The following is a 25,040-nucleotide window of genomic DNA, read 5'->3' as shown; positions in this document are numbered from 1 at the left end:
TTGAATGCCAAATGAAACTCTCCTTTGAAGATCCATGAATATTATATTGTAAAAATTCATAGCTAATAGTTATATGTAAATTTCGTTCAGATGTAAATACTTCTAATTAATTTTATTTATCAACAAGTTCCATGTTTCTCCCTTGCATGTTGATAAGAATATATTTAGTTATAGAAAATTTCCTCCAATTTTCAAGAACTTTAAAGTGGGTGTTCGAATTTTGTTGTATTTAAGACTCCTAATGCGATGTGTACAAATTTTTTTAAGGCTTCAGAGTTACGGAGATAAAAGTGCAAAAAATAGCAGTTTTTGAAAGAATGGAGCATCATGTTAGAGTAATTCAAAAAGCATAGTGCTTGTGTCGACGGTTTTTGTTTATGTTGTTTTTGTTCTTGTAGATAAACATATTTAAAGATCATCATCCAAATATGAGCACCTATAATATACTAGATTTATCTAATAATTTGATTTATGAAATAAGACGATGAAATTTACATCTTTTATAATAATTATTTTAAAATATTAAAACAATTTTTGTCACTCATTGATACATTTTTATTGATGGTTGTTTATTTTTATTTCGCGAATGTTTAATTGCGGTACGGGAAGTTCTAGCAATTTCTCTTAAGGCAAAATGCCACGCACCACTGGTTTATTGTTTTGTTTATATTTATCCATATTTGATAATAATTAGGATAAAACTCATTTAGTAGATTCTTACCATAGACTATGCTAGTATAAATATTATTATTGCAAATATTTTCTTGCAATCTTTTTGATCACGCGGGCTCCAGCTTCGTGCATGTGTTCTTCAAGAATTAACATTTACTCCTTTGGCCATTATTCTCACAATAACCTTTGATGCCAAATGAACTCGTCAATTTATTATATATACTTAGTAGGTGCCGTATCATGTGTGTTTCTAGTAGCCCGCTGACCTGTTATCATGAACGACGAACCTACGTTTCGATTTCTCCCTAGGTCATCTGTTTTCACTTCAAAGTAGCATCTTTCTCTAACACTTTTCCTCGTATAATTACAGCTTTTGGAAAGAAATTAAGTAAAACGTGCCCTCGTAATAAGTTAAAGTAATTAATTTGCGAACTGTCTTTTACAACTGAGTATACTTAAAGCTTTCCATTACTACATAAAATGTTGGTTAAAAGATATTGTTGATAATTATTGAGAATCATTTCACGTAGATTGTAATTATTACTCTCAACGTGGAAGACATAAATGTTCTCGTAACTGCATGCAGTACATAGATGGAAACTAAATAAGAATTGGCGTTGTGTGTGGTTCTTAGTATGTTAAACACAACTGTTATGAGATAAACTAATATAAAATTTTGTTTAACTGAAGCAATATAACTAAGTATAATCGTATGCTGTTTTTATACAAATAGAGTATGCAGGAAGTGATATATTATTGCGTTTATTATACCTATACAAAAAATTATTTACTCTACTATCGGTTTTTATAGATGGCAACCAAAATATTTATCCCATCTCTATGTGATGAATTTTATTATTAAAATAAAATTATTATTATTATTATTTAAAATTTGTAATCAGGGCTTGTTCGCTTCGTAGGCGGGGTTTAAATGAACATTATTTAATAAAATACAATGTCTAACATAAGATATACAAAGCTCTTTTTTGTCAAAAGTAAGTTTGTTTGTTTATTTTCTTTTAATAATAACTATTCACGTATACAGATAGATCACTTTGTTTGTTATTTTGATGTAAGTTGATCATTAGTAGTTAATAACCAAAAAATATTTTTGCGTAGATAACTTAGTTCAATTTAAACGATGATTTGAAAAGTGTGCGTTACGGTTTGTGACATGTATTTCTTGTCGTTATAAACTTTTTTCGTCCAGTCATCATGGTAAGTTCATCTCGAAATTCGTGATACCCAGCTGTAAGTCTGTAAATACTTGTATATTGACACCCTGAAAGATGTACCGAAACCTACATATGGTTTCTCCCAGCTAACTAACAAATTAACAAAATTATTTCTGATCAAATAAAAGTGGCACAACCGTACCCATTGTCCCCTAACACATTGTGGTTACAATAAGATAATAAATCTTTTTCTATATTGAAGTCTTTTGAACAGTTATCTATTTTCTTGATTTGTTATATCTATTTGTATATAGAGAATATAGAAAATATTCATCGAGAAAGCGATCCACGATCAGTACTTTTACTGTAGAAAACAAACTGACATCGAAATAATACAAATAAAGGTTTTTGTTTTTAATTTTACTGCGCTTAGGTTTAGAAAATAGCTAAATATTATTATTGTCTGCGAATAACGCTCGCGAATGAAAAAAAAAACAATGTTGAACAACTCGTGTTCAATGTACTAATGGATATCAATACGATATATCACAGTAGTCTTAATGATGTTTACATATGCTCTTCGTTTAAATGCATGTAGCAAATTTATTGAAATTGCTTATAGTCTAGCCAATTTACAATGTTTTCTTTCTATGTACATCCCGATTGCATTTAGCTGCGCCGTGGTCGTGCCGTGCCAGGCACTTACACACTGCGGCAATCAGTAGTATGCAAATAAAAAAAACAGTTTATATTAATATTCATAGTGAAATTATTCATAATCATACAAAATAAATAAGAATCTTGCGTGCTAATAAAACAAATAATAAATAGGTTATGTGCCTATGATTATGCGGAATTGAAATAATTTATCGCTTAACAATCCGTAGGTAATTATGGGCTTTCCTATACCATACAATTTTTACGGTATTCTAATTCAAAATCAAAATAATGTCATCCATTTGATGAATAAAAATAGAACATGCTCAATTCTTTTGTGGAAATAGTCAATATTTGGGTCCCTGTTTTTCAATTATATTGTGAAAACCAAACCAATAATATAACAACAAATACCACATATCTGACCATATTCAGTAAAACTCCCAGCTAATTCATCATTGTAATATTTTTTTCTATTGAAAAAAAATACATCTGGTCCTTTTTACCTCATAATCGGGATAAAATGGGACAACTTGGGCAACAACAAATCCAATTTTTTACTTTTAATTTTAAAGGGATTTTACGAAATAATATTCAGCAAATGCAAAATATAAATTTTATGGGCACATTTTTTACAAACGTAACACTGTATATAACCATGATCAGGTATTTTGTCAAAAATATTTATTAGCAGAGTTGGAATAACTATTATTTTAATTTATAGCGACTCAATAAAGTGATATTTCAAATATTCGATATTATATTGTCTACATTTTTTTTGATTCAGCCATTATTATCTGTAGAGAAAATATTGTTTACAGAGTATTGAATGATATATATATATATATATATATATATATATATATATATATATATATATATATATATATGATATCATTAATTATCAAGCATATTCAATTACAACAGCAATAATACTTACCAATTATAGTGACACTATTTATTACTGAACAAAAAACTGCTTTTGATATAAAATTATATTATCTAATAATAATACACAACGCCTGCTTAATCTGCAAATATCACAATTGAGTGTTCAATTGTTTTCACTATACTCAAGATTTGACCAGTGCTTTTTATATTCAACCCGAGGTTCTTTGGGATGTGTAGGGGGTATAAATGTTCGAATATAAGTACCTGTAACTTATTATTTATTATTAGATATAGATGAGGGATATGTTCTCAGAAACATCATGGTTTGCTCCATAAAGCTAAGCAAATAAATACTAATCCGCCAGGTATAGAAGAACCCGTCAATAATAGCGACACATCTAATGCGGTAAATTTGTTTGCGAACTGGAATATGCATATATGTTTAGATAATTTGAACTAAAATATCATCTTGGTATAATTCAGTGTTAATGTTAATCATTTATTTATATATGATATTATTATTATAATATTTTTTTATTTTTGTGCTCTAAACGCCCCCTACAACTGAGCATCGCCCCCTAAATTCAGCAAAGTTCATCACCGCTCCCAAGGGGGCGCTGGCGCCCACTTTGGGAATCACTGGCTTAGAGTATTGTTAAGCACAGAAACTAGGCTGAAATTTTTAAATTATACTTATGACACTCGGTTGGTTCCTCTTGTATAACGTAATTGTTAGTAATAACATACTTCAATCATTTCACACTGAACGCATTTATTTCTTCAGGTATTATGCACGCTCAAGAATTAAAAAAGTAGAGATTTAAATTCCGCTATTATCAACTTTGTTTTTTAAGGAATACTTGTCAAAAATGATTGTTTCTGAGAACTACACAAATCAGAGTTTCGCTCGCATGTAAAAAAAACTGAAAATGTTTCTTTTGAAAAAAGTCGCTGAATTATTGTCCTATTTTACTGGCTTCTGATCTTGATAAGGATAAACACTCTCTCTCTCTCTCTCACACACACACACACACACATATTATATATATATATATACCTTATATTTAAAATTCTTCTGTTATGGGGTATGAAAGGTAATCCTCTTAAACGATTTTTCGGATTTTCATAAATCTTTCTGAAGTTTGTTGAGGGAATTTTTTAGGATTTTCTGATTTACAGAAATATAGTTAGATTGTAGAAATAAATGGAAAAAAATTACAAAAATCCGCTTATTATCCGCTTACATTGAAAATATTTGAGGCATTGTTTGACATTAAAAACAAATGAAGACAATCATTTGCCAAATATTTCAATTTACTTATAGGCTAAGACAAGGATTATAAAAAAGATAATTATAATGTCTGCATTATTATTACGGAAAAGCTGCTAAGATGCACAATACAAAAAAAAATAATTACTTATTCAAAAAATTATTTAGAAGTTTCATTGTGTCAAAAATTCATATGTTTGGCATTGGATATAGTTTATTTACACAAGTCAATGAAGCGTTTTGTGTCAGAATCAGCTCCAATTGAAATTTTGGAATTAGGTTCATTTTACTCTGAAGTTTAGAAGTGAAAAGTAGATTCTTTTGCCACTTCTCGGGGGGATGACATTTCTTTTCATCGGTCTCGATAAAAAAACTAATTATAAGAAACAATGTTTAATAATGTTTTTTTAAAAAAGCAAATACGTTTCAAGTTACTGGCTACTGATAATTTGTTTCTTTCTTGCGTTTTTCATCGTTTTTTGCTAAAATCTTCAAAAATATACCTTTTAACAAAAATCATGTAATAAGCAAAATTATATCAACTAAAATCTTAATAAATCGGTGTTTTATAAAGTGTCCTAGGAACAATATTAGGCTATATATAAAAAAGGGTTTAATATTTTTTTAATTTTCTTTTTGGTTTATTGTTCATAGAAAACTATACACATTCAGCTATATATTATTACAGATATATATTATTTGACAGCGTGAGAAGGATTTTATAGTACTCAAAATAAGCTTTAAAACTAGTGGGGTGTATGGCATCGTGCCTTAAGGCAAATTGCTGGAACTTCTCGTACCGTAACGAAATGTTCGATGAATGTTTTCAAATAGATTATTATAAATATTGTAACATTGTCTAATATTTATAAGAATTATATAAACTGAATTGCAAAGTTAAAAATTTTCGATATACAAAAAAAAACTAAAAAAAAGAGAAAAAAATGATACTTTTTTTTTCCAAAATCAATTATTTTGTTAAAACAAGCTGAAAGTTCTTTGAATCATTTAAATTAGACGCTTAGTTCTCTCAAAAACTGCCATTTTTTGCACATTTAGCTCTGTATCTTCGAAATGGCTGGGCCTGCCATTGCCAAAAACTAATAATTACTTCTCCCAATCATTAATAATTGAATGTTTTTTAGATCATCTAAATCGGATGCTCCGTTTACTCAAAAAGTTGATTTCTATTTTCTGCACTCTTTGCTCCGTATCCCCGAAACGGCTGGACCTGCCTTTGCCAAAAACTAATCAGCTCTTCTCCCTATCTATAGGAATCGAATGTTTTTTGAACCATTTAAATCTGTTGACCCGTGCGCCCGAAAACGTGACTGGAAATTTGTATCCATCACCCAAAGTTCCACTTACATTTAAATGAATTTTTGAATAACAGAAGAAAAATGTACAGGCTTTCGAATGATGCTAATATAAAAGTAGTCCAATGAGCCGCACTGGTACAATATGGACAATGAAAAATCATTTTCACCTTTTCGAGCACTAACAAATAATTTTTTCACATTATTTGTTATGAACAACATAGACAAGATCAGTATAAATAAAATGACGTTAACATTTTTTCGATATCTCTCATATTTCCGACAAAAAGTGAGTTTGAAAAAAGGGGCCACCTTCACATGTTTTTACTGATATCTCGGCCAAATGATGAGCTACGGATTTGAAATTTGATATTTCCAATTTTCTCGAAAATACCTATAAAATGGCATCAAAATCATTTGAATATCAGGGTGGGGCCAATTCTGTATGGAAACACGCCCAGACCTTTTGTTCTACAAATTGCAGTGTATAATTTTTGATATACAACTTTTTTTTTATTTTTTTTTTAATTTTATTGGCCTTCGCTTTACTGCATTTTTACCCATCTACATTATTCATATTATTTTTTATCATATTTTTTACAATTCTTACATATACATTTCTTACACATTCGTCATATATATACTATCTTTTCTTATATCCTACTCCTCCAATCAATTTTTTTTCTTCAATTCCATTCAATTTTCATTCTTCTTCTTGTTTCTCAATATGTTTTTCTCATTTTCTAAACTAAACTTCTTTTTTCGTTCTTACTTCTAATACAATTTTTTCTTGTTAATTTTACAAATTAACAATTCTTAATCTACTTTAATATTTTATATTTTTAATTCTGGTATTGCTGGAGATTCGAACCGAATTCCGTGACGTGAAGTGGAGTAGACGTGACTACAGGACATTGTCTGTCGTGTTATATATAAGTGTATATATATATATATATATATATATATATATATATATATATATATAAGTGTAATTACACTAAAGATTTAATTACACTGAAAATGAGGAATACCATGGTCTCGAAACGTCTGTAACTACCAAATAAAGTGTGTGTTAAAAATCTGAGTGCATACATATATATATATATATATATATATATATATATATTTATATATATATATATATGTGTATATTGCGTAACGTAAATATCTTCAATATTTTATAACCATTTTATTTAAGTTCATTTCAAATCTATTTCGGGAATAATTATATAGTTTTCATTCAGTATAAAAATGTTTAAATCAATTAAACTATTTACTAAACAAATAAACGATATGGATTCAAATATAAAATTAAATATAATATAACCGTACTTTTAATCCATGGCATAACAAATGACAATATAGTATGAACATTGCACTCAATTTTTTAATAACAAGGGAAATGATAACGATTGATAAGAATTAATGAGGCGGTCAAGGAACATTCAACAAACATGTCTACAATCACAAAGTCGCCAAACATGTACAATTTAGAAGCTAATTACACGTAATTTGAAAAAGTGTATTTCTTGTGACATTAAACTTCTAAAATTATATGAAATATATACTACCAACAGATTTAGGGCAGTGCGGGGCTCAAAGGTGTCTGGATAAAAACGTCCACCACCAATATTTCAAAAACAAGTGAAGTATAGAATTTTTTAACAATACTATTTTAAAGTAAAAGGCGAAAGTGTATAACCAGCTATTTCCGTAGTTCTAACCAAACATGTATCAATATTCATAACAAAAGTATTTTGTTTAGTTGGTAGTTTTTTGGTTTTGAGTTCTTTTCATTTATGATCATATCATTATGAGTTTATGATACTTTGATATAATTTTTAAATAGATAAACCTTATTCAATTATTTTATAAACATATATTGCTATAATTAGGAATTACTTGAGAACTTTACTGCACATTGTTTCATGGTTGGTTGTTTGATAGGTGTTATGTGTTCATTTGGTTTAGACAGTAAATTTAAAGTCAAATTTTGAAAGTCAAATTTTACATTTGTGCTCCGCCCTACCCTACTATTATTTATGCTTCATACGGCTGCATAATTTGAATTAATAACGGGCATAAATGTTATTAGACATTTATCTTTTTATTTAATCTAGTTTGATTGATTACCATCTGTAATTATAGATGGAAGCTTAAGATTAGCTTATAGATGAAAGCTCAAGCTTTCAAATATACATCTGTCTAATGTATTAGCCACTTACATCAAAATTACAATTAAACTTTTATATTTATGTCAATTCAATTTGATGGCTCAGGCGGATCATATAAATATTATTGCGATAATTAACTTCCCGAAGGAGAAGTTTATATATTCATAAAAAGTTCCGATTCGCTAATTTTACGGTTTCTTGACGTTTCAAGCCATTCTGAGTCGAATAAGGCCAAATTTGAAAAAAAGGTGTATGTGCGTGTGTTTGTGAACAGATTTTTGCCGTAAATCGGCGTTTTCTCAACAAAATAGACAAATTTCAAAAATTTAAAAGCTATTCAATGTGTGGGGAATCAAGCAAGCAGGACATAGAGGAAAAACAAATTAACTTGTCATTTTCATTTCATAAAATTTTGTAATTAATAAATCGTTCCAATGAATTTTATACTTTTTTATATATATATATATATATATATATATATATATAACTATTTTCCACAGATGTATCTCGATTAGGACTAGCGTTTATCAATTTTGCGCGATGATCAGCCAAGCCGTTTTTTGTAAATAGCAGAAAAGTGAAAAAGATTTTAAAAAATCAAAACCCGTTCGAAAAATATTGGTTGGGAATTGACCTGATTAGTTTTTGGTAAAGATAGCCTGGACCATTTTCTTGTAATAAAGAGTTTTTTATGGTAGATACCATTGTCTTATAGATCATACTAAAATATACGGCCTTAAGACTGGTCGTTTAATTTTAAAAATTCGTAAAAGTTTGCAAAAATTAGTATTGTTTGTTTGGCGTTTGTCAAAATTAGAACTTTCTTCGAAGTTTGCTTAAAAATGCCTGAACCGATTTCAGAAATTTAAAAGCCAATCGATGCATTTTGATGTAGATTATCTTTAAATAGTTTTGTATAACGATCGGCTGAGCTGTCATCTGTAAATAGCAAAGAAGTGAAAAGTTTTTCGTCCACGTTTTAGCTCTCAATTCTGAATCGATTTTAAAAAATCAAAAACTGTTCGAAAAATATTGGTTGGGAATGATACTGATTAGTTGTAGGTGAAAATCTACCTGATTTTTTGTCGATTCTTATGATTTTTTTTTAGCAATAGATATCATGGTCTTATAAAACATACAAAAATGTTACGGCCCTACGACAAATATTTAATGTTAAAAATTCATCAACGTTTGAGAAAATATCATAGTCAAAATTTGTGTCAAAAGTTGCTTTTGTGATGTGATAAGTCAAACATTACAGTCAATTTAAATGTGTTGAATCGTGTGTGAATGAGTGCTATTTGAAATCGCAATGTTTAGATTTAATTGAAAACGATGACTTCGTTTTTGAAATAAACAGTTAAAAATATGTATCTAATTATTTTTAATTTGATTGATTAAGTTAATTCTTACACATTTCGGGAAGTTCATGCAAATTGCCTTCATGCAAAATGCCACTTTCAACTAGTTTATCATTTAATCCATACGCATTATGTAAATATTTCGGTATTTATTTCAAAAATAAAAAACATGCATGAAATCGTCAATAAACTGTGTCATTGTGTTAATATTTCTTTTCCATCCGACTATTTTCGTAATTTGTTTGTTAAATTTGACTTGCACAAGTATTATCAATCAACATGATATTAAGAATCGAATAACAAAAACATATTAAATTATATAACATTGTCATGCGTGGCGTGTCAAGAGTCCGCGCTCTGAACTTTAGTTCGTTTACGTATTGCGCGTTGCAGATGTTGTGCAAGATGTGGCGCCGTTTTCAGACCAAAGAACCTAAACCTACTCAGCGAATGTCTGAAACCTAGATATAATATTATGGGCGATAGAACAAGATAGATATAGCAATAATGCACATATTGCTATGAGAGAAATATATATTATTGCAAAATATTGTTCCATTATGCATTCTTCCGAGTTGCGAAACTGATTGTTTTCTACAAGAATTAAAAAATAACGTAGGAACAATTTTGAATAAGAGAGAGTTGTTACAATCACTGACCCGGAGTTATTTATTACTAGGTGGCGAACGTTTAAACGAATATTAATTGTTGTTTGCTACCAACAGCATTTATGTTTTTTACCGCGATATGATTTATTGTTAGTATTACTTTATTGTCGCTTATGAAATGTTGGGAAACTTTTTTTTCATTTTCATCAATTAGATACAATTAATCTTTGCATATAATTTATCATTCACTTCTCCACGTTGCGTTAGTATTGTAAATAAGTAAATGTTTGGCAATTTTTTTTCTGATAAAAAAATTTAAGATGTAAAAGTACTAGGCTCGTCGAGATCGTCAATCTTGATCATAATTCAATTTTTTAATTTTAACATAATTTAATTTACATGCCTGGTTTAATGTTCCGTGTGTCTTGAGAAAATTTATCATGTACAAAAAAAATGTTGTCAAAGTACTTATGAATGTAGAAAAGTTATGTTCCTTCTCACGTACAAAACGTTCGGAGTTAGTGGGTGTTTGCAGATTAGACCTATTCTTATAATAAAGTTACCGTTAGTATTTTTGCGTCGTACTTGTGTTAAACTGGATTTTCAACTTTTAGATTTCTTCAAGCTTAGTTACACATATAATAGTTTTTGTGTCAATCAACAAAGTATTTTTTCATTATTATTACTAAATATTAAATCAAAAAGAACTAAATATAATTTTGTAGATTAAACAATTCTTTGAAATATTGACATTATGAATGTAATGAATAGGTAAGATAATATTAAATTAATTTAAATATGAATAATTACACTGAAATTTATTTATTAATTTAGTTCACATAATTCATTAATTTTTTATATACGACGTTTTCATTAACAAAGCTTTTTTATTCAATTATTCATTGTCAACAACTAATTAATTCAAATAATGTTACTTCATAGATGTTTATTACTCTGCGTTCAAATCGTCGCATTGCCATTAATAACAATGGCAAGAATAAACTTTCAACGCTTCTGATTATAATGCGCACGCGATTTTGCCAACAGTTGGTGCCTGCGGACAATGCCACAATACAATAATATGATAAACAGAAATTAACCCACGGTTTCACTTTTAAAACTGCGCCAAAACAAGTCAGCGATAATGCCAAGTTATCGGAAAGTGAATATGTTTAATTATAATTCATATCCAATGACCCAAATTTTGGTCGTAATTATATACACTTCTAAATGTAAGTGTCTCTATGTATCAGTGTTTTCGTTTTATCACTCTTGCAATTTAACTACACACATATATCATTTTTTATTGTAATTTTTTATATTTAACCAGGTGTTTGTTTTAATTTTCAGACTGTCTACTTAGCTGGTGCGGATATTCCTAATAAATCAAAGAAGACATGGGGTCAGCGACTAAAATTGACAAAGGGTGATTCTGGAAAATCATCCGCAGATCCCATATATGGAACTGTTACAGGTATGAGCGCCCTTTCACGCTCCATGAAATACGCGGAGACATGGTTGTATGGAACAGTGAGAGGCGCTCCGGTTCCTCCACCCGTTCCTGCTTTTCCTGAATTGGCTGTGCTTGTTTGTTCATGTCCGGATTATCTTACCGGAACAAAACGAATGCTAAAAAAACCATCAACATGCAAAAAATGCAAAGGTTCACGCTTGCCAATAGGTGGCACCGTGAGGGCTCCACCTCCACCAAATATGGTTATGGCTGGAACTATTCGAGGAGGTACTCAGAGACCAGTCGTTAAGGTACGACCTACTATATTGAATCTTCATTCTCCATCTGATCCATATGATTTTATGAGGCGGTCGAGGTTGGTCTCACCAGAAGCAAAAGAAATTGCTTCACGAAGTAGAGCTAAAAGCACGTCACCTTCTCGAGGTCGCCCCGAAGAGCGAAAAAGTTTAGAACGTGATCGCAGCAGAAGTGCAAGTCGAACAAGAGACTGCTTCAGTGTTCCACAAGAACCAATAGAGAGAAGATCTATATTAGAATGTAATGTGAATCCATATGATTTGCTTGACGAGAATAAATCAGAAAATGAATCATTGCAAAATGAAGTTTTCGATGAAGTCACCGGCGAAATGAGATATAGAAAAGCTTGTTCAAGTAGTATTCGTAATATGAGAACTAGATCATTAATTGAACCCGATACAAATATTATGGTAGATAGAGAAAAGGTTGAAATGCGAAATAAAAAAACTAAATCAAATTTAGATATAAGTAAATCTTATAGTGTGAATAAGAAATCAAATGAAGATATAGAAGCCAAAAAAATATTAAAAATAACAGGGCAGATGCCAACACGTCCGCCACGCCGCTTAAAAATTGATAGTTCTGATGAGACTGATACTGATTCATTCGATCGATTAGAAAACTTGCTTGTGCAGCGATGTGATACGACTTTATTAGAAAGAGTATCGAACGCGTCGCAAAATATTTCTCCAGAACAGGAATTACAGCAAGCAATCAAATCGATATTGAAGAAACCACGAGAAGGAAGTATATATGGGGATACAGATTCAAGCACCGTAAGTTCGCCAATATTAAGCGTTGCATCTGATCATGATAATATATCGCCTATTGCAACAAAACAGTCTCCCTCTGAAAGAAAAGGTTCTTCTTCCCACTTTTACTTACCAACTCCTCAGTCGGCACCAGTTTCGAAAACATCTCGGAAGAAAGTACAGTTTTCGGTCGAAAATGAAACGCATGCTGAAGATAATATGGCGCTTGTTTCTGAAAGCACATTAAAAGAACCAGCAATTGCGGACAACGTTGTTACAGAGAGTGAGGACATAAACTCTATCAGCATTGATAAAGAAAAAGATGACAAAGCATCAAATTTGGATGCTGTGGGTTCCTGCCAAGAGGATGCTGTCGCGCTGATGTCAGGCAAGTGAATTGTATTGCTGTTAATCGCAAAGTCGCAAGCCTTAAGATATAATATCAGAAATAATTGTCACAAAATAATGTGTCAAATAATTATAATTGAAGTTGTTAGAAAACGTTAATAATCTAAAGTTTTGTACAAAAAATACTTTTTGTTTCATACGTGAATATTTTTATAAGCAGTTGCAAATATTAAGTTCAATTAATTCCCTCACTTGTTAACTTCCCGAAGTGGAAGTTTATGTTTTCACCAAAAAATTCGATTCGCTAATTTTATGTTTTCTCGACGTTTCAAGCCTTTCTGAATCGAATGAGACCAAATTGGGAAAGAGTATGTGTATGTGTGAACAGATTTTTTGCCGTAAATCGATGTTTTCTCAAATACGGCTGGACCGATTTCAAAAATTCAAAAGCCATTCGATGTATGGTGATGAGGACTATTATTTGACAGTTTTGTGCAACGATCGGCCAAGCCGTTTCTTTATAAATCGCAGAAAAGTGAAAAAAAATTGTCTACGTTTTAGCCCGCAATTCTGAATCGATTTTGAAAATTCAAAAACCGTTCGTAAGATATTGGTCGGGAATCATGCTGATTAGTTTTTGGTACAGATCGGCCGGGCCGTTTTCTTGTAATAAGGCGTTAAAACAATTTTTTTCGGCGATTTTTATTATTATTTTTTTGACAGTAGATACCATAGTCTTCTAGACCATACTAAAATTTTACGGCCCTATGACAACTTGTTTAACTTTAAAAATTCGTCAAAGTTTGCAAAAATTAGTATGGTCCTTTTGGCATTTGTCAAAATTAGAAATTCATCGACGTTTGCTCATGAATGCCTGAACCGATTTCAGAAATTTAAAAGCCATTTGATGTACCTCGATGAGTATTATCAGTTTTGTGCGACGATCGGCCGAGCCGTTTCTTTGTAATTTGGAAAAAAGTGTTAAACTTTTTGTCCACATTTAAGCTCATACTACCGAATCGATTTAAAAAAATCAAAAACTGTTCGAAAGATATTAGTTGGGAATGATACCTACTGATTAGTTTTAGGTGAAAATTTACCGAGCCATTTTCTTGTAATTAACTGTTGCAAAAAAAAATTAAGCTGATTTTCATGGAACTTTTTTTTGGCGATATATATCATGGTCTTATAGAACTTACTGAAATATTACGGCCTTACGACAAGTAGTTTAATTTTAAAAAATTATCAAAGTTTTAGAGTAGTTATTTTGACATATGTTAAAATCAAAATTATACGATTTACTTGGTATAATGATGAAGTACCTGGTTTTAATAAATATACTAATTATTAAAGTCCAACAATTCGGGAAGTTCACGAAACTTGCCTCAAGGCAATATACCAATACCAACTAATTTTGTTATACATAATTTAGTAATGATCAAATCGTGAGTTAGAGAATTGAAAATAATTTTGAAAACTTATATCAATGGTGTATGAATTGTTCATATACCAAGGTGAGGCCGATTTTATATGGAAAGGCGCCCATACACTTTGTTTTATTGTATTATCTTTATTACGTTTTTATCATCTAATAATTTTTTGGTAACTCAGAAACAATGCATAAATAGAATAGTTTAAAGTTGCATTTTGCCTTAAGACAAGTCGCATGAACTTCTGGAAATGTGTAATAATTGACTTAATCAACCGAAATTGAGATTAGGGCACTTCGATAAAATTTTTAACTGTTCATTTCAAAAGTAAAGTTTGCTTTAAATTTAATGTAATCATTATGATTTCCAATTGATTTCTCGCAAACACATTTAAATTATCTGTAATTATATTAATTATAGTGCACATACACGTGCCTGTAGCTTATTATTCAAAATTTTTGCAAACCTAATTGCGAATTCTTCTTAATGAGTTTGATCCAATGACTTATCCTATTGACTTATCACATCACAAAAGCAAGTGCTGGCACAATTTGTTTGACACTTTGATGAACTTTTTAAATTAAATGACTCTACGACAGCCGTAATATTTCAGTATGTTTTATAGGACTATGATATTTAACGCCAGAAAAAGTTTGATAAAAATCGTCGTTGTTTTCAACAGTTCATTACAAGAAAAAGGTCCGTCAAATTTTTACCAAAAATTAATCAGTTCAATTAATCCCAATCCTAACCAATCTCTTTCAAACGTAGACAAAACACTTTTCACTTTTCTGCAATTAACAAAGGAACAGCTTGGCTGATCGTCGCGCTAAACTAACAAACGCTAGTTCTTATCGCGTTACATCGAAAGGCTTTTAATTTTTTAAAATCGGTCCAGCTATTTTTGAAAAAACGTCAGCTCATACACACACATACTTTTTTCAAATTTGATGTTATTTGATTCAGAATGGCTTGAAACGTAGACAAAACATATAATTAGCAAATCGGATTTTTTGGCGAAAACATAAACTTCGGGAAATTAAAAATCTTATCGGGTCTAGTAAAACGATATTATGCTTTCGTCGCTATTATTATACTCATGTGCCATTAATTGAAGACGAATCGAATTCGTCATGAATCAAGAGGCTATGGTCAGTTATTTCACGCAATACACCGGTACATAGGTTCTGTACCGGTACCGGACACTAGATCGCTGTGAGAATGATGAACATGTTTTGCAAAGGACCGTTATGATCTTCGACTTACAGATTTCCTGTTCCTCTCTATTGCTCACTGTTCTTTTAGTGAACAGTGTTTTGCTGTCTTTCTTTATTCAGTTTCGATTCCTCTCTTTTTGGCCGGCGGTCAATATTGAATCGAGCACAATACTGAGCTGGCAAAGTGAAAAAAATTTTTTTAGTTATTTTGTTCATATTATTAAAATCATATATACCCAAAGTAGTCTAACGGATAAACAATGGCTTGGAACCGAGAAAAATGTATAAATAAAATTTATACTTATTATTAAATTCTCTAGAAAATATCTAATGATTTGATGTGTTTATGCCTAATGAATAATATTGACCGACAAATAGCATTCTTTTTATTTTATTTACTTTATCTTCTATACCGCTAGACCTGCCTTCCCAAAAGTTTAATCAGTTCTTCATATTGTCAATAAAAATAAAATCTTTTCTGAATTATTGTAATCGGACGCTTCGTTCTGTATCTTCGAAACACCTTGTCCAAAAACTAATCAGCACGTCTCCTTATCAATAGAAATCGAATGTTTAATGAATCATTCAAATCGGTTCCCGAAATAGTCGAGGAAAAATTATATCCGAACACACACACAGATACAACAATTTTGTCTACGGTAGGCCAAAATATTCAGAAATGTCTGAAACCCGAAAATATATAAAAATATTCATTTTCGATTTTTTTGCGATTACTATAACTTACTCTACGTGAAGTTAATTTAATACTACTGCTATAATAATATTATCGGTTAGCAAAAATATAAAAAAATAAAAATTATCACTTAAGTCTCGGGAAGTTCTTTAGGTACATTGCAGGATACCTCTATTCTTGAACAAAACTAAACTATCAAAATTAACTGAGTAGGTAAGTTAGACTTTGTGAGTAAACCAGTGGTGTATGGCGTCGTGCTTTAAGGAAAATTGCTGGAACTTTCCCTACCAGAATTAAAGATTCGAGGAAAAAAAACAGTAATCAGTAAATATTGATCAATGATTAATAACAATTGTTTTAAACATCTTCAAATAGACTATTATAATCACTATATATTTTATCGTTCATAAAATATACAGGAACGATCTTATGGCTCAAAACAGTTTACATTAGCAAGAGGTGCCGAATAAATCCATCTGAAGACAAATTTCTTACGGTTAGAACAACTTTGAAATTTGAATGATTATAATTTGGAATATATACATTTTTAAATTGAATTGTGAATTTAAAATTCATATTTGAATTATAAAACTATTTTTAAAAATTTTGAAAAAAAGTTCATTAAATTTTGATATTTCTTGAACCGTATAAGTAAACTTTAAAAATTAACTATCTCAGTGCGGAACCCAACAAAATTGTAACTAGTTGGTATTGGTATTTTGCCTTAAGGCAAGTTACATGAACTTACTGATATATGTAATTAATCGACTTAATCAATAAAAAATAAATTAATTTATGGGTGATTAAAAGTATTCCGAGTGAATTTATTACACATAATTGAAAGCGAACGAACACGTTAACTCTAAGTATTTTCTAAAAGCAAATGTTCAAAAATCAATAATTTTTATAATTGAACCAGTTTCCGTAGGACTTTAATGGTTTAGTATGTTCATTAAGAAAAAGTACTCTATTGTTATACCAAGTAAACCGTTTAACTTTAAGGAATTTTTAAAATTGAACTACTTGTCGTACCGCTGTAATATTTCAATAAGTTGTGTAAGACCATGATATATATCATCAAAAAAGTTTCATAAAAATCGGCTCAAATTTTATTCTCAACAACGAATTACAAGAAAACGGCTCGGTAGATTTTTACCAGAAACTAATCAGTATCATTTTATACGATTCGGTAGTATGAGCTTAAATGTGGACGAAAAGTTTAACACTTTTTCCTAAATTACAAAGAAATGGCTCGGCCCATCGTCGCACAAAACTGAGAAACAAAAATTCTCATCGAGATACATCAATATAATACATACATATAATGGCTTTTAAATTTCTGAAATCGGTTCAGGCGTTTTTGAGCAAACGTCAATGAAAGTTCTAATTTTGACAAATGCCAAAAGAAACGATACTAATTTTTGCAAACTTTGACGAATTTTTAAAGTTAAACGTGTTGTCGAAGGGCCTTAATATTTTAGTATGATCTATTAGACTATGGTGTCTACCATCAAAAACAAATCGTCGAAAACAATTTTTTAACGCTTTATTACAAGAAAACGGCCCGGCCGATCTGTACCCAAAACTAATCAGTACGATTCCCAGCTAATATCTCTCGAACGGTTTTTGAATTTTCAAAATCGATTTAGAACTGCGGGCTAAAACGTGGACAATTTTTTTCACTTTTCTGCTATTCACAAAGAATCGGCTTGGCTGGTCGTCGCGCAAAATTGATAAACGCTAGTCCTTTTCGCAATACATCGAATGGCTTTTAAATTTTTGAAATCGCTCTAGCCGTTTTTGAAAACGTCGATTTACGGCAAAAAATCTGTTCACACACATACTTTTTCCAAATTTGGTCTTATTCGATTCAGAATGGCTTGAAACGTCGAGAAAACATAAAATAGGGAATCGGATTTTTTGATGAAAACATAAACTTCTTCGGAAAGTTAAAAAACTAATTTTTTTAAAATTCACTCATTTATCAAATATCTGATAATTTGATGTGAATATGTCGGATGATAATTTTTGACCGCCAAGTATCATTTTTTTACTTCTTTCTTTGTATTTCTGAAACCGCTAGACTTGTCTTACCAAAAATTGTATCAATTCTTCGCCAATACAAGTGAAATGTTTTTTGAATTATTCAAATCGGCTACTCCGTTCTATCAAAAACTGAATTTTCGTTTTTGGCACTTTTTGCTCCATATCTTTAAAGTGGCTTGACCCGTCTTCATCAAAAACTAATCAGCACGTCTTCTCATCTATAGGCATCGAATATTTGTGAAATTATGGACTCATCTATAGGAATCGATGAAATCGTGGACGAAAAATTGTATCCAAATATACATACACACACACACTTTCATTTTCGATTTTTTGCGATTATTATAACTTATTTTACGGGATGTTAATAAATATAGTTCAATAGTACGTGATATTCAGTTTATAAGTTTTTGCAATCATTTCCATATATTTCTACAATTGCAACAATTTCCACATATGTTGTTTATTATTTCACAATTAATCAATTTATAGAAAAATTTTGGTGTTGCATTTTACCTCGTACTTGGGGCTTGTAGGCCCCAAAGAGCAAGTAAAAACGATAAAAAACAACAATTATACTTCTTATAATTAATTCTCTTTTTAATTTTAAGAAAATTCAAACTATAATTAAAACAGACAAAATATATAATGCCTTTTGCAATATAAATTTGGATCCCTCAATATTATACAAGTTATTTTACAAGTAAAAGATATAATGCCATCTGTAACATAATTGACATATGCTCATATCTTACAAACTATATTTTTTGTTCAATCTTCTTTACTTGAATCTGTATATATTTTTGTATTGTACGTTTTTGTATAATTTTTGTATTGTAAGGTTTTGTTTTAAATAAACCTAGGTGTGATTCTTTTTGCATTAATCAAGATAACTGTTCATACAGTTTAGCAGTCACAAAAATTGTTACACATATCAAAGATTGATTAATTTTCCAATAAATCAATTGTAATAATAAAAAATCTGACAATAAAGGCAAACAATATATTGCAATCTATTTTTAATTGTGTTCGAAAAAAACAGAACTTTCTATCAAGCATGAAACGAATTTATAAATTATATTTTATATATTATTATAGTTTAGATCGTTTGTTTTATGGCCGCCATCATTAAGGCATCGTGCCTTAAGGCAAATTACTGGAACTTTGCCAAAAACTAATCACCACTTTTCCCAATCATTACAAAATTGAATGTTTATCAGATCATTTAAATCGCATGCTCCGTTCTCTGAAAAACTCGATTTCTATTTTCTGTACTCTTTGCTCTTCATCTCCGTAGTGGCTGGACCTGTCTTTGCTAAAATCTAATCAGCATATCTTCCTATCGATCGGAATCGAATGTTTTTTAAACCATTCAAATCGGTTGATCCGTGCGCCCGAAAACGCGAACGAAAAAATACGGACCTACAAAACACACACACATATACACATCCATTTTTCTGAGGCATGCCAAAATGTTCAGAAACCTCCAAAACGTAAAGATATGCAAAAATTTTCATGTTCGATTTTCGCCCCATTACTATAACTGCCTTACGGGAAGTTAATTAAATAGATTCTTCATATTAGAAAACTCAACAACACTATTTTCAATGTTCATGTTTGATAAGTCAATAAAAACCAACTAAATCAAAATAGACTAGTGGGATTAAACAAATTAATTTTTTACATTTTCATAGTAGAATGTTTTTTGTGATTTTATTGTTTGTACATCAATGATGATTACTGTTTTATTTTGTAGTTTAAAAAAATCGATGATGTTTCAAGATGTGACAAAAATATTGTACCTCATTCTGCAATATATCGTATGAGATAACGAGTCAAAGTTAAAATACATTTTTGAGCTAAAGACATCTCTTTAGCAGAATTATTTTAACTGATGTTAAATGGTTAATGTTATAACTGTAAAATTAAGTTTATTAATTTCATATTATTACTTCATGAACTATACGTGTATTTTTTGTGATATCTAAGAAAAGTTACTACCTCTTTTAGTTGTATATTTTAAGATATCCTTATATTGAATGAAATGTAATAAATTTAATTTTATAGATTTTTCAACAAGAGCATCTACATTGCGTAGAAGTCTGAGCGATCGCCAAGAACGACAAATAGAAACATCAACAGCCAGTACACCACTATTTTTAGATACCACCGCCCTGAGAATCAAAACTAATAGATCAGATGCCCGAGTGATATTTTCTTGTTCCGAAGGTTCAGAAGATACGACTGCTGAATCTAGACCAAAAGTTGCACCTCCTCCTCCACCAACTGATACTTCCACCCTTCCATCTATTCGAAATCAGGAAAATGAAAATAAATTAAATATTGTCACAAGTGACGTTAGCAATAGTATGAAAAATATAGTACAAAAGTTTTATGACTCAGAAAAACCTTATTTACCTCCGAGACAAAAATACCCATTCGTACGAAAAAAATCAGAAGAATTAGAATTATCTACCAACGATAGCTCCCAAAATGTTCCTAGTGATATCCATTTGATTACATCGACCGAATCATCAAGAACACCTAGAAAAACAAGCAAAAACATTAAAGTAGATGTTTTGAAAACAGAAATGGACATCGAAGGTCTCAAGAGCACAGTGCAAATTTCTCCGAATATTCTAAACTCCTCAGAAGTTCACAGGCTACAAGTTAAACACGATACTAACGAGAATGATCTGCATACTATGGGTCAAAAGAAAACTTCCATAATGATAAATGGCGATGATTGCTACTCAACTGTTAACGTTAATGACGACATGCCTATTTATCAGTCATCGGTTGTTGTTAATGACTATCAGCCTGGAATATCAAACATTTCGGGTAATACCGTAACTATAAGTGTAGGTTCTTCTTTAATTATCGACCACAATACAACTTATTTCAACAATAAGAACTCAAACTATAAAAGTGGAAGATCAGTCGTGCCTGTGAATGCAAATACACGAGAAGTGCCAGCTTACGCATCAACTCCAATTGTAATGTCTAGTCCCAAATGTGGATCTACATTAGTAAGCTTAGATTATGGTCCATCGTCAACAATATGCTCACAAGTAACATTTGCAGAAATACAAAAACAACGCAGAGAAGAAATAAATGCAAACAATAGCAATTCGCTAAGTAACAACGAAAAATCCATTAATGAAAATCAAATTATAAATACATGCTCAAATAATAATAATGTGATAAAAGAACATAATATTGATAATGTGATGAAGGATCCCGTTGAAGCTACCAGAAGAAATCTTGTCCCACATGTCTGTGGAAAAATCGAAGAAACAGATGTGATTCGGCGAACACGAACGGAAGATGTTACGGAGAAAAATATTGAGGCATTAGGTCGGAGCAGTTTTGTTAGTAAACTGCTTGAGGATCCTGTATTCGGCCATTTAGCGGAAGGATTAGAAAATGAACTAGTCACAAAGTTGATAGAAAACTCGCTAATAAGACTTAAAGAAAATCAAGATAACAGCAATAAGGATGTGGGCAGTGATGACAAACATATTTCTAAGTTAATAGATTCAACGCTGCAGACGTTCCAAAGTGAAAGAAATGCCACACGCCAAGATAATGCTGAGGACGAACTTAACAGCATATCATCTATGAATGACAGCAATAGAAACAGTATGAGTTCGACGGCTTACGAGAGCTTAGAATATGATGCTGCCGGTTTGTCCGATTGCTATCAAAGTTCCGCCAGTGAATTGACCGCAGAAGATGAAAATAGCAATGCACGGAATAAGTTCTATCAAATGTTAGTTGATGCAACGCTATCTGAAATTGAAATATCTTCTAATAATGATGATGATCATCATTACGAAAGTATTAGGATTCATGCTGATCCAATTTATGAAGAAATTGGTGAATTACCCCCACCTTTACCCCTGTCACCACCTCCATGTACCATAGATGACGATATAGAAAAGAAATATCAAGGCAGATCTATTTTTGAGGGGGCATCAAAATATGACATATTATCATATTTGGTTGACGCTAAAGAACGAGGTGTTGTACAAGAAGATTCTTACACTTACAATTTTAATAATTCTGGTGATATAGTAATAGAAGAACAAGATGAAAAAAAATCTAATCATAAAAGATCGAGTTCAGAGTTAAGCAGCAGAGTAAGTCAACTATCAAATACAAGTGACTCTAGTGAAGATATAACGTTAAGTCATGTACCATCCAATGCTATTAGTGATAAGTTGCATTCAAGGAAAACCTCTGCAGAAATAGAGCGAAACGATTCAGGTGTCGGATCAGAAACAAGTAAATCATCGAGGAGTAGGTGGCAAACCCATCATGTTATTCCTGGATCTGTTATAGATAAAACAGCGCCGATACATTTATGCGAAGATTGTGATGGCCCTGTAGAAACTCAAGTAACCGAATCCGGAGTTATGTTTGCTCCATTAGTTTGCAGAAAATGTGGTAAAAAACGAGCCGAAAGAAAAGAAATAATAACTGAAATTGTTGAAACTGAAGAAAAATATGGTAGAGATTTGCAGATAATGTTAGAAGAATTTTATCAACCAATGCTAGTGGCAGGACTTCTAACATCTGAGCAATTAACAGCTATATTTTTAAATACCGAAGAACTTTTAGATAATAACAGGGAACTAGCAGAGAGGCTACGAGATTCACTAGAAATTGCTATAGAACAAGGTGATGAAGATCTGTTAACAGTTGACATTGGAAAAATATTTGTTGAAGCTGCGCCTATGCTTCACGCGTTTGAGAGTTATTGTATAAGGCAAGGTGCAGCGAGTTTGCTTCTAGCCAATCTTGAAAAAGATAAGGAGTTGCTGAGAATATTTTTGAGAGTATCTCAAATGGAAAACACAGTATTGAGGCGAATGAATTTGAACTCATTCCTCATGGTAAGTTATTATTTCATTGGTACAGTTTTTTGTTGCTCTCAAGTTTCATTCCAGTTTTATGTTTTTATTTATTTTGTGTTTTTTCTTTATGATATAAAGGTACCAGTTCAACGTGTAACAAAATACCCATTACTATTAGCCCGCCTGTACAAAGTGACTCCAGCTCATCAAGAAAGTAGGGAAATGTTAAAGCAAGCCCAGCAAAAAATTGAATTGCATTTGAATCACATGAATGCAGAAGCGAAAGACATACCGACCAAACTTTGGCGTCGAATATCAACACCAAATAATGGATCTAGGCGCAGCAGTTCTGAAATAGATATGATTAATATCAAGCTGAGGAAAATGGCGGTTGATGTCTTGGAATGGAATCACGACGAGGCCAGATTTGCTATGGAAGGAAAATTGCTGTTCACTCAACCGACGGATAATAACTGGCGAAAAGGGAGAACCATCAAGTTGACGCACATAAATGCTTTATTAGTAACCAATGGAAAGGTGAGACTAATTTGCTTGATATATTTTAACATAAAATATTTTTGTCGCTATATATTAATCTGAAATTGTTGCTTTTAAATATGTCTTAAAATAACCATAGTTGCAATTTAATTCATCGAATGAAATAGTGCAGAACAGCTAATTTTGGTGAAAATTCAAATGTTTTCATAATCACGTTGTCCTGATATACACAATAAATAAATGTGGATAGATTTGATCATCTTCCTGACATTTTATAAAAATTTATACCTTCAAAAATAGCATATAGTTAAAATCTATTGATAAGTGTTAACATATAAATTATTTAAATTAAATAAATAAGCAGACATAAATACACCGTATTCTATCATGTTGTTTTCCTACTACATTGTTCAATTTGATTGAGCGTTTTTACTCGATTAATTGGAATTGAAAAAAATTAAAAATAAAATCTAAAATACACGCAATACTATCTACATAGTTTTTAATAAAAAATGATAATAATATTTACTGTTAACATTTTTTTACTTTATTGGTGATATACAGGTTTCCCTTTGATTAATTTTCGTGTACAAATATTGAAGACCGTCAATAATATTAATTTTTTACCACTCAATAGCCAAGTCAAAATTATCGAGGGGATAGATTAGAGAGTTCGCCTGTTCCATCAGGGGCAACATCACCGACTTTTCCGCGGCACACTGGTATAAGAGAAGCATCGCTGCTGCTTGTGAAGGAGAAATGTGGCCGATACACTTTGCTCAGAGAGCCTCTGTATCTGGACAGATGCGTTGTTTGCAGCGAACAAGATTGGGATGATTATTTTGAAGTACAAGAGATAATCAGCAAAGACACATTCATATTTAAGGTAAAATTTAATACATGCATTATAACTAAATATACTTAATAGAAAACGATTTATTGATGAACAAAACTTTTTCCCGCTTATCTTACAAGTAGTCATATTTTGGAGGAATCGCCAAACCTTGTAGCTCCAATTAATATACCCGCGTGACAAACTTAAAACTGTTTAAAATGTATTATAATTAACTTCCCGTAGGTTAACGAAAATCAGAAATGATTTTTTTCTTATATCTCTAAGTTTTAGGGTCTTTTAAATGTATGTGTTTGTACGGGAAAAAAGTGCAAAAAAATAGTAATTTAGTTTTGAAAAAACGGAGCTTTTGCTTTCAATGATTCAAAGAATTCCAAGATTTCGGTTTCGGAGATATAATAAGAAAAATGAACACAGGTACGCTAAATTATTAAATACTTTATAGGGA

At 30.9% G+C, this 25,040-nt stretch overlaps 1 protein-coding gene across 1 annotated transcript in view; it reads left to right on the top strand.

Annotated features, from left to right (window-relative positions):
• Positions 1-25,040, top strand: part of LOC113371353 — a 51,755-nt gene that overhangs the window by 1,534 nt on the left and 25,181 nt on the right. Inside the window, exons 2-5 of the mRNA XM_026611981.1 lie at positions 11,475-13,035; positions 20,450-23,280; positions 23,380-23,778; positions 24,377-24,625. Of these exons, the coding sequence (XP_026467766.1) occupies positions 11,475-13,035; positions 20,450-23,280; positions 23,380-23,778; positions 24,377-24,625 (5,040 nt within the window). The remainder of the gene's footprint in view (positions 1-11,474; positions 13,036-20,449; positions 23,281-23,379; positions 23,779-24,376; positions 24,626-25,040) is intronic.

This window comes from Ctenocephalides felis, unplaced genomic scaffold (assembly GCF_003426905.1).
Source record: "Ctenocephalides felis isolate EL2017-DRISC unplaced genomic scaffold, ASM342690v1 CF-g0.4_SCAFFOLD_01492, whole genome shotgun sequence".
NCBI classification, from domain to species: domain Eukaryota; kingdom Metazoa; phylum Arthropoda; class Insecta; order Siphonaptera; family Pulicidae; genus Ctenocephalides; species Ctenocephalides felis.
This window is presented reverse-complemented; position numbering and strand designations above follow the sequence as displayed.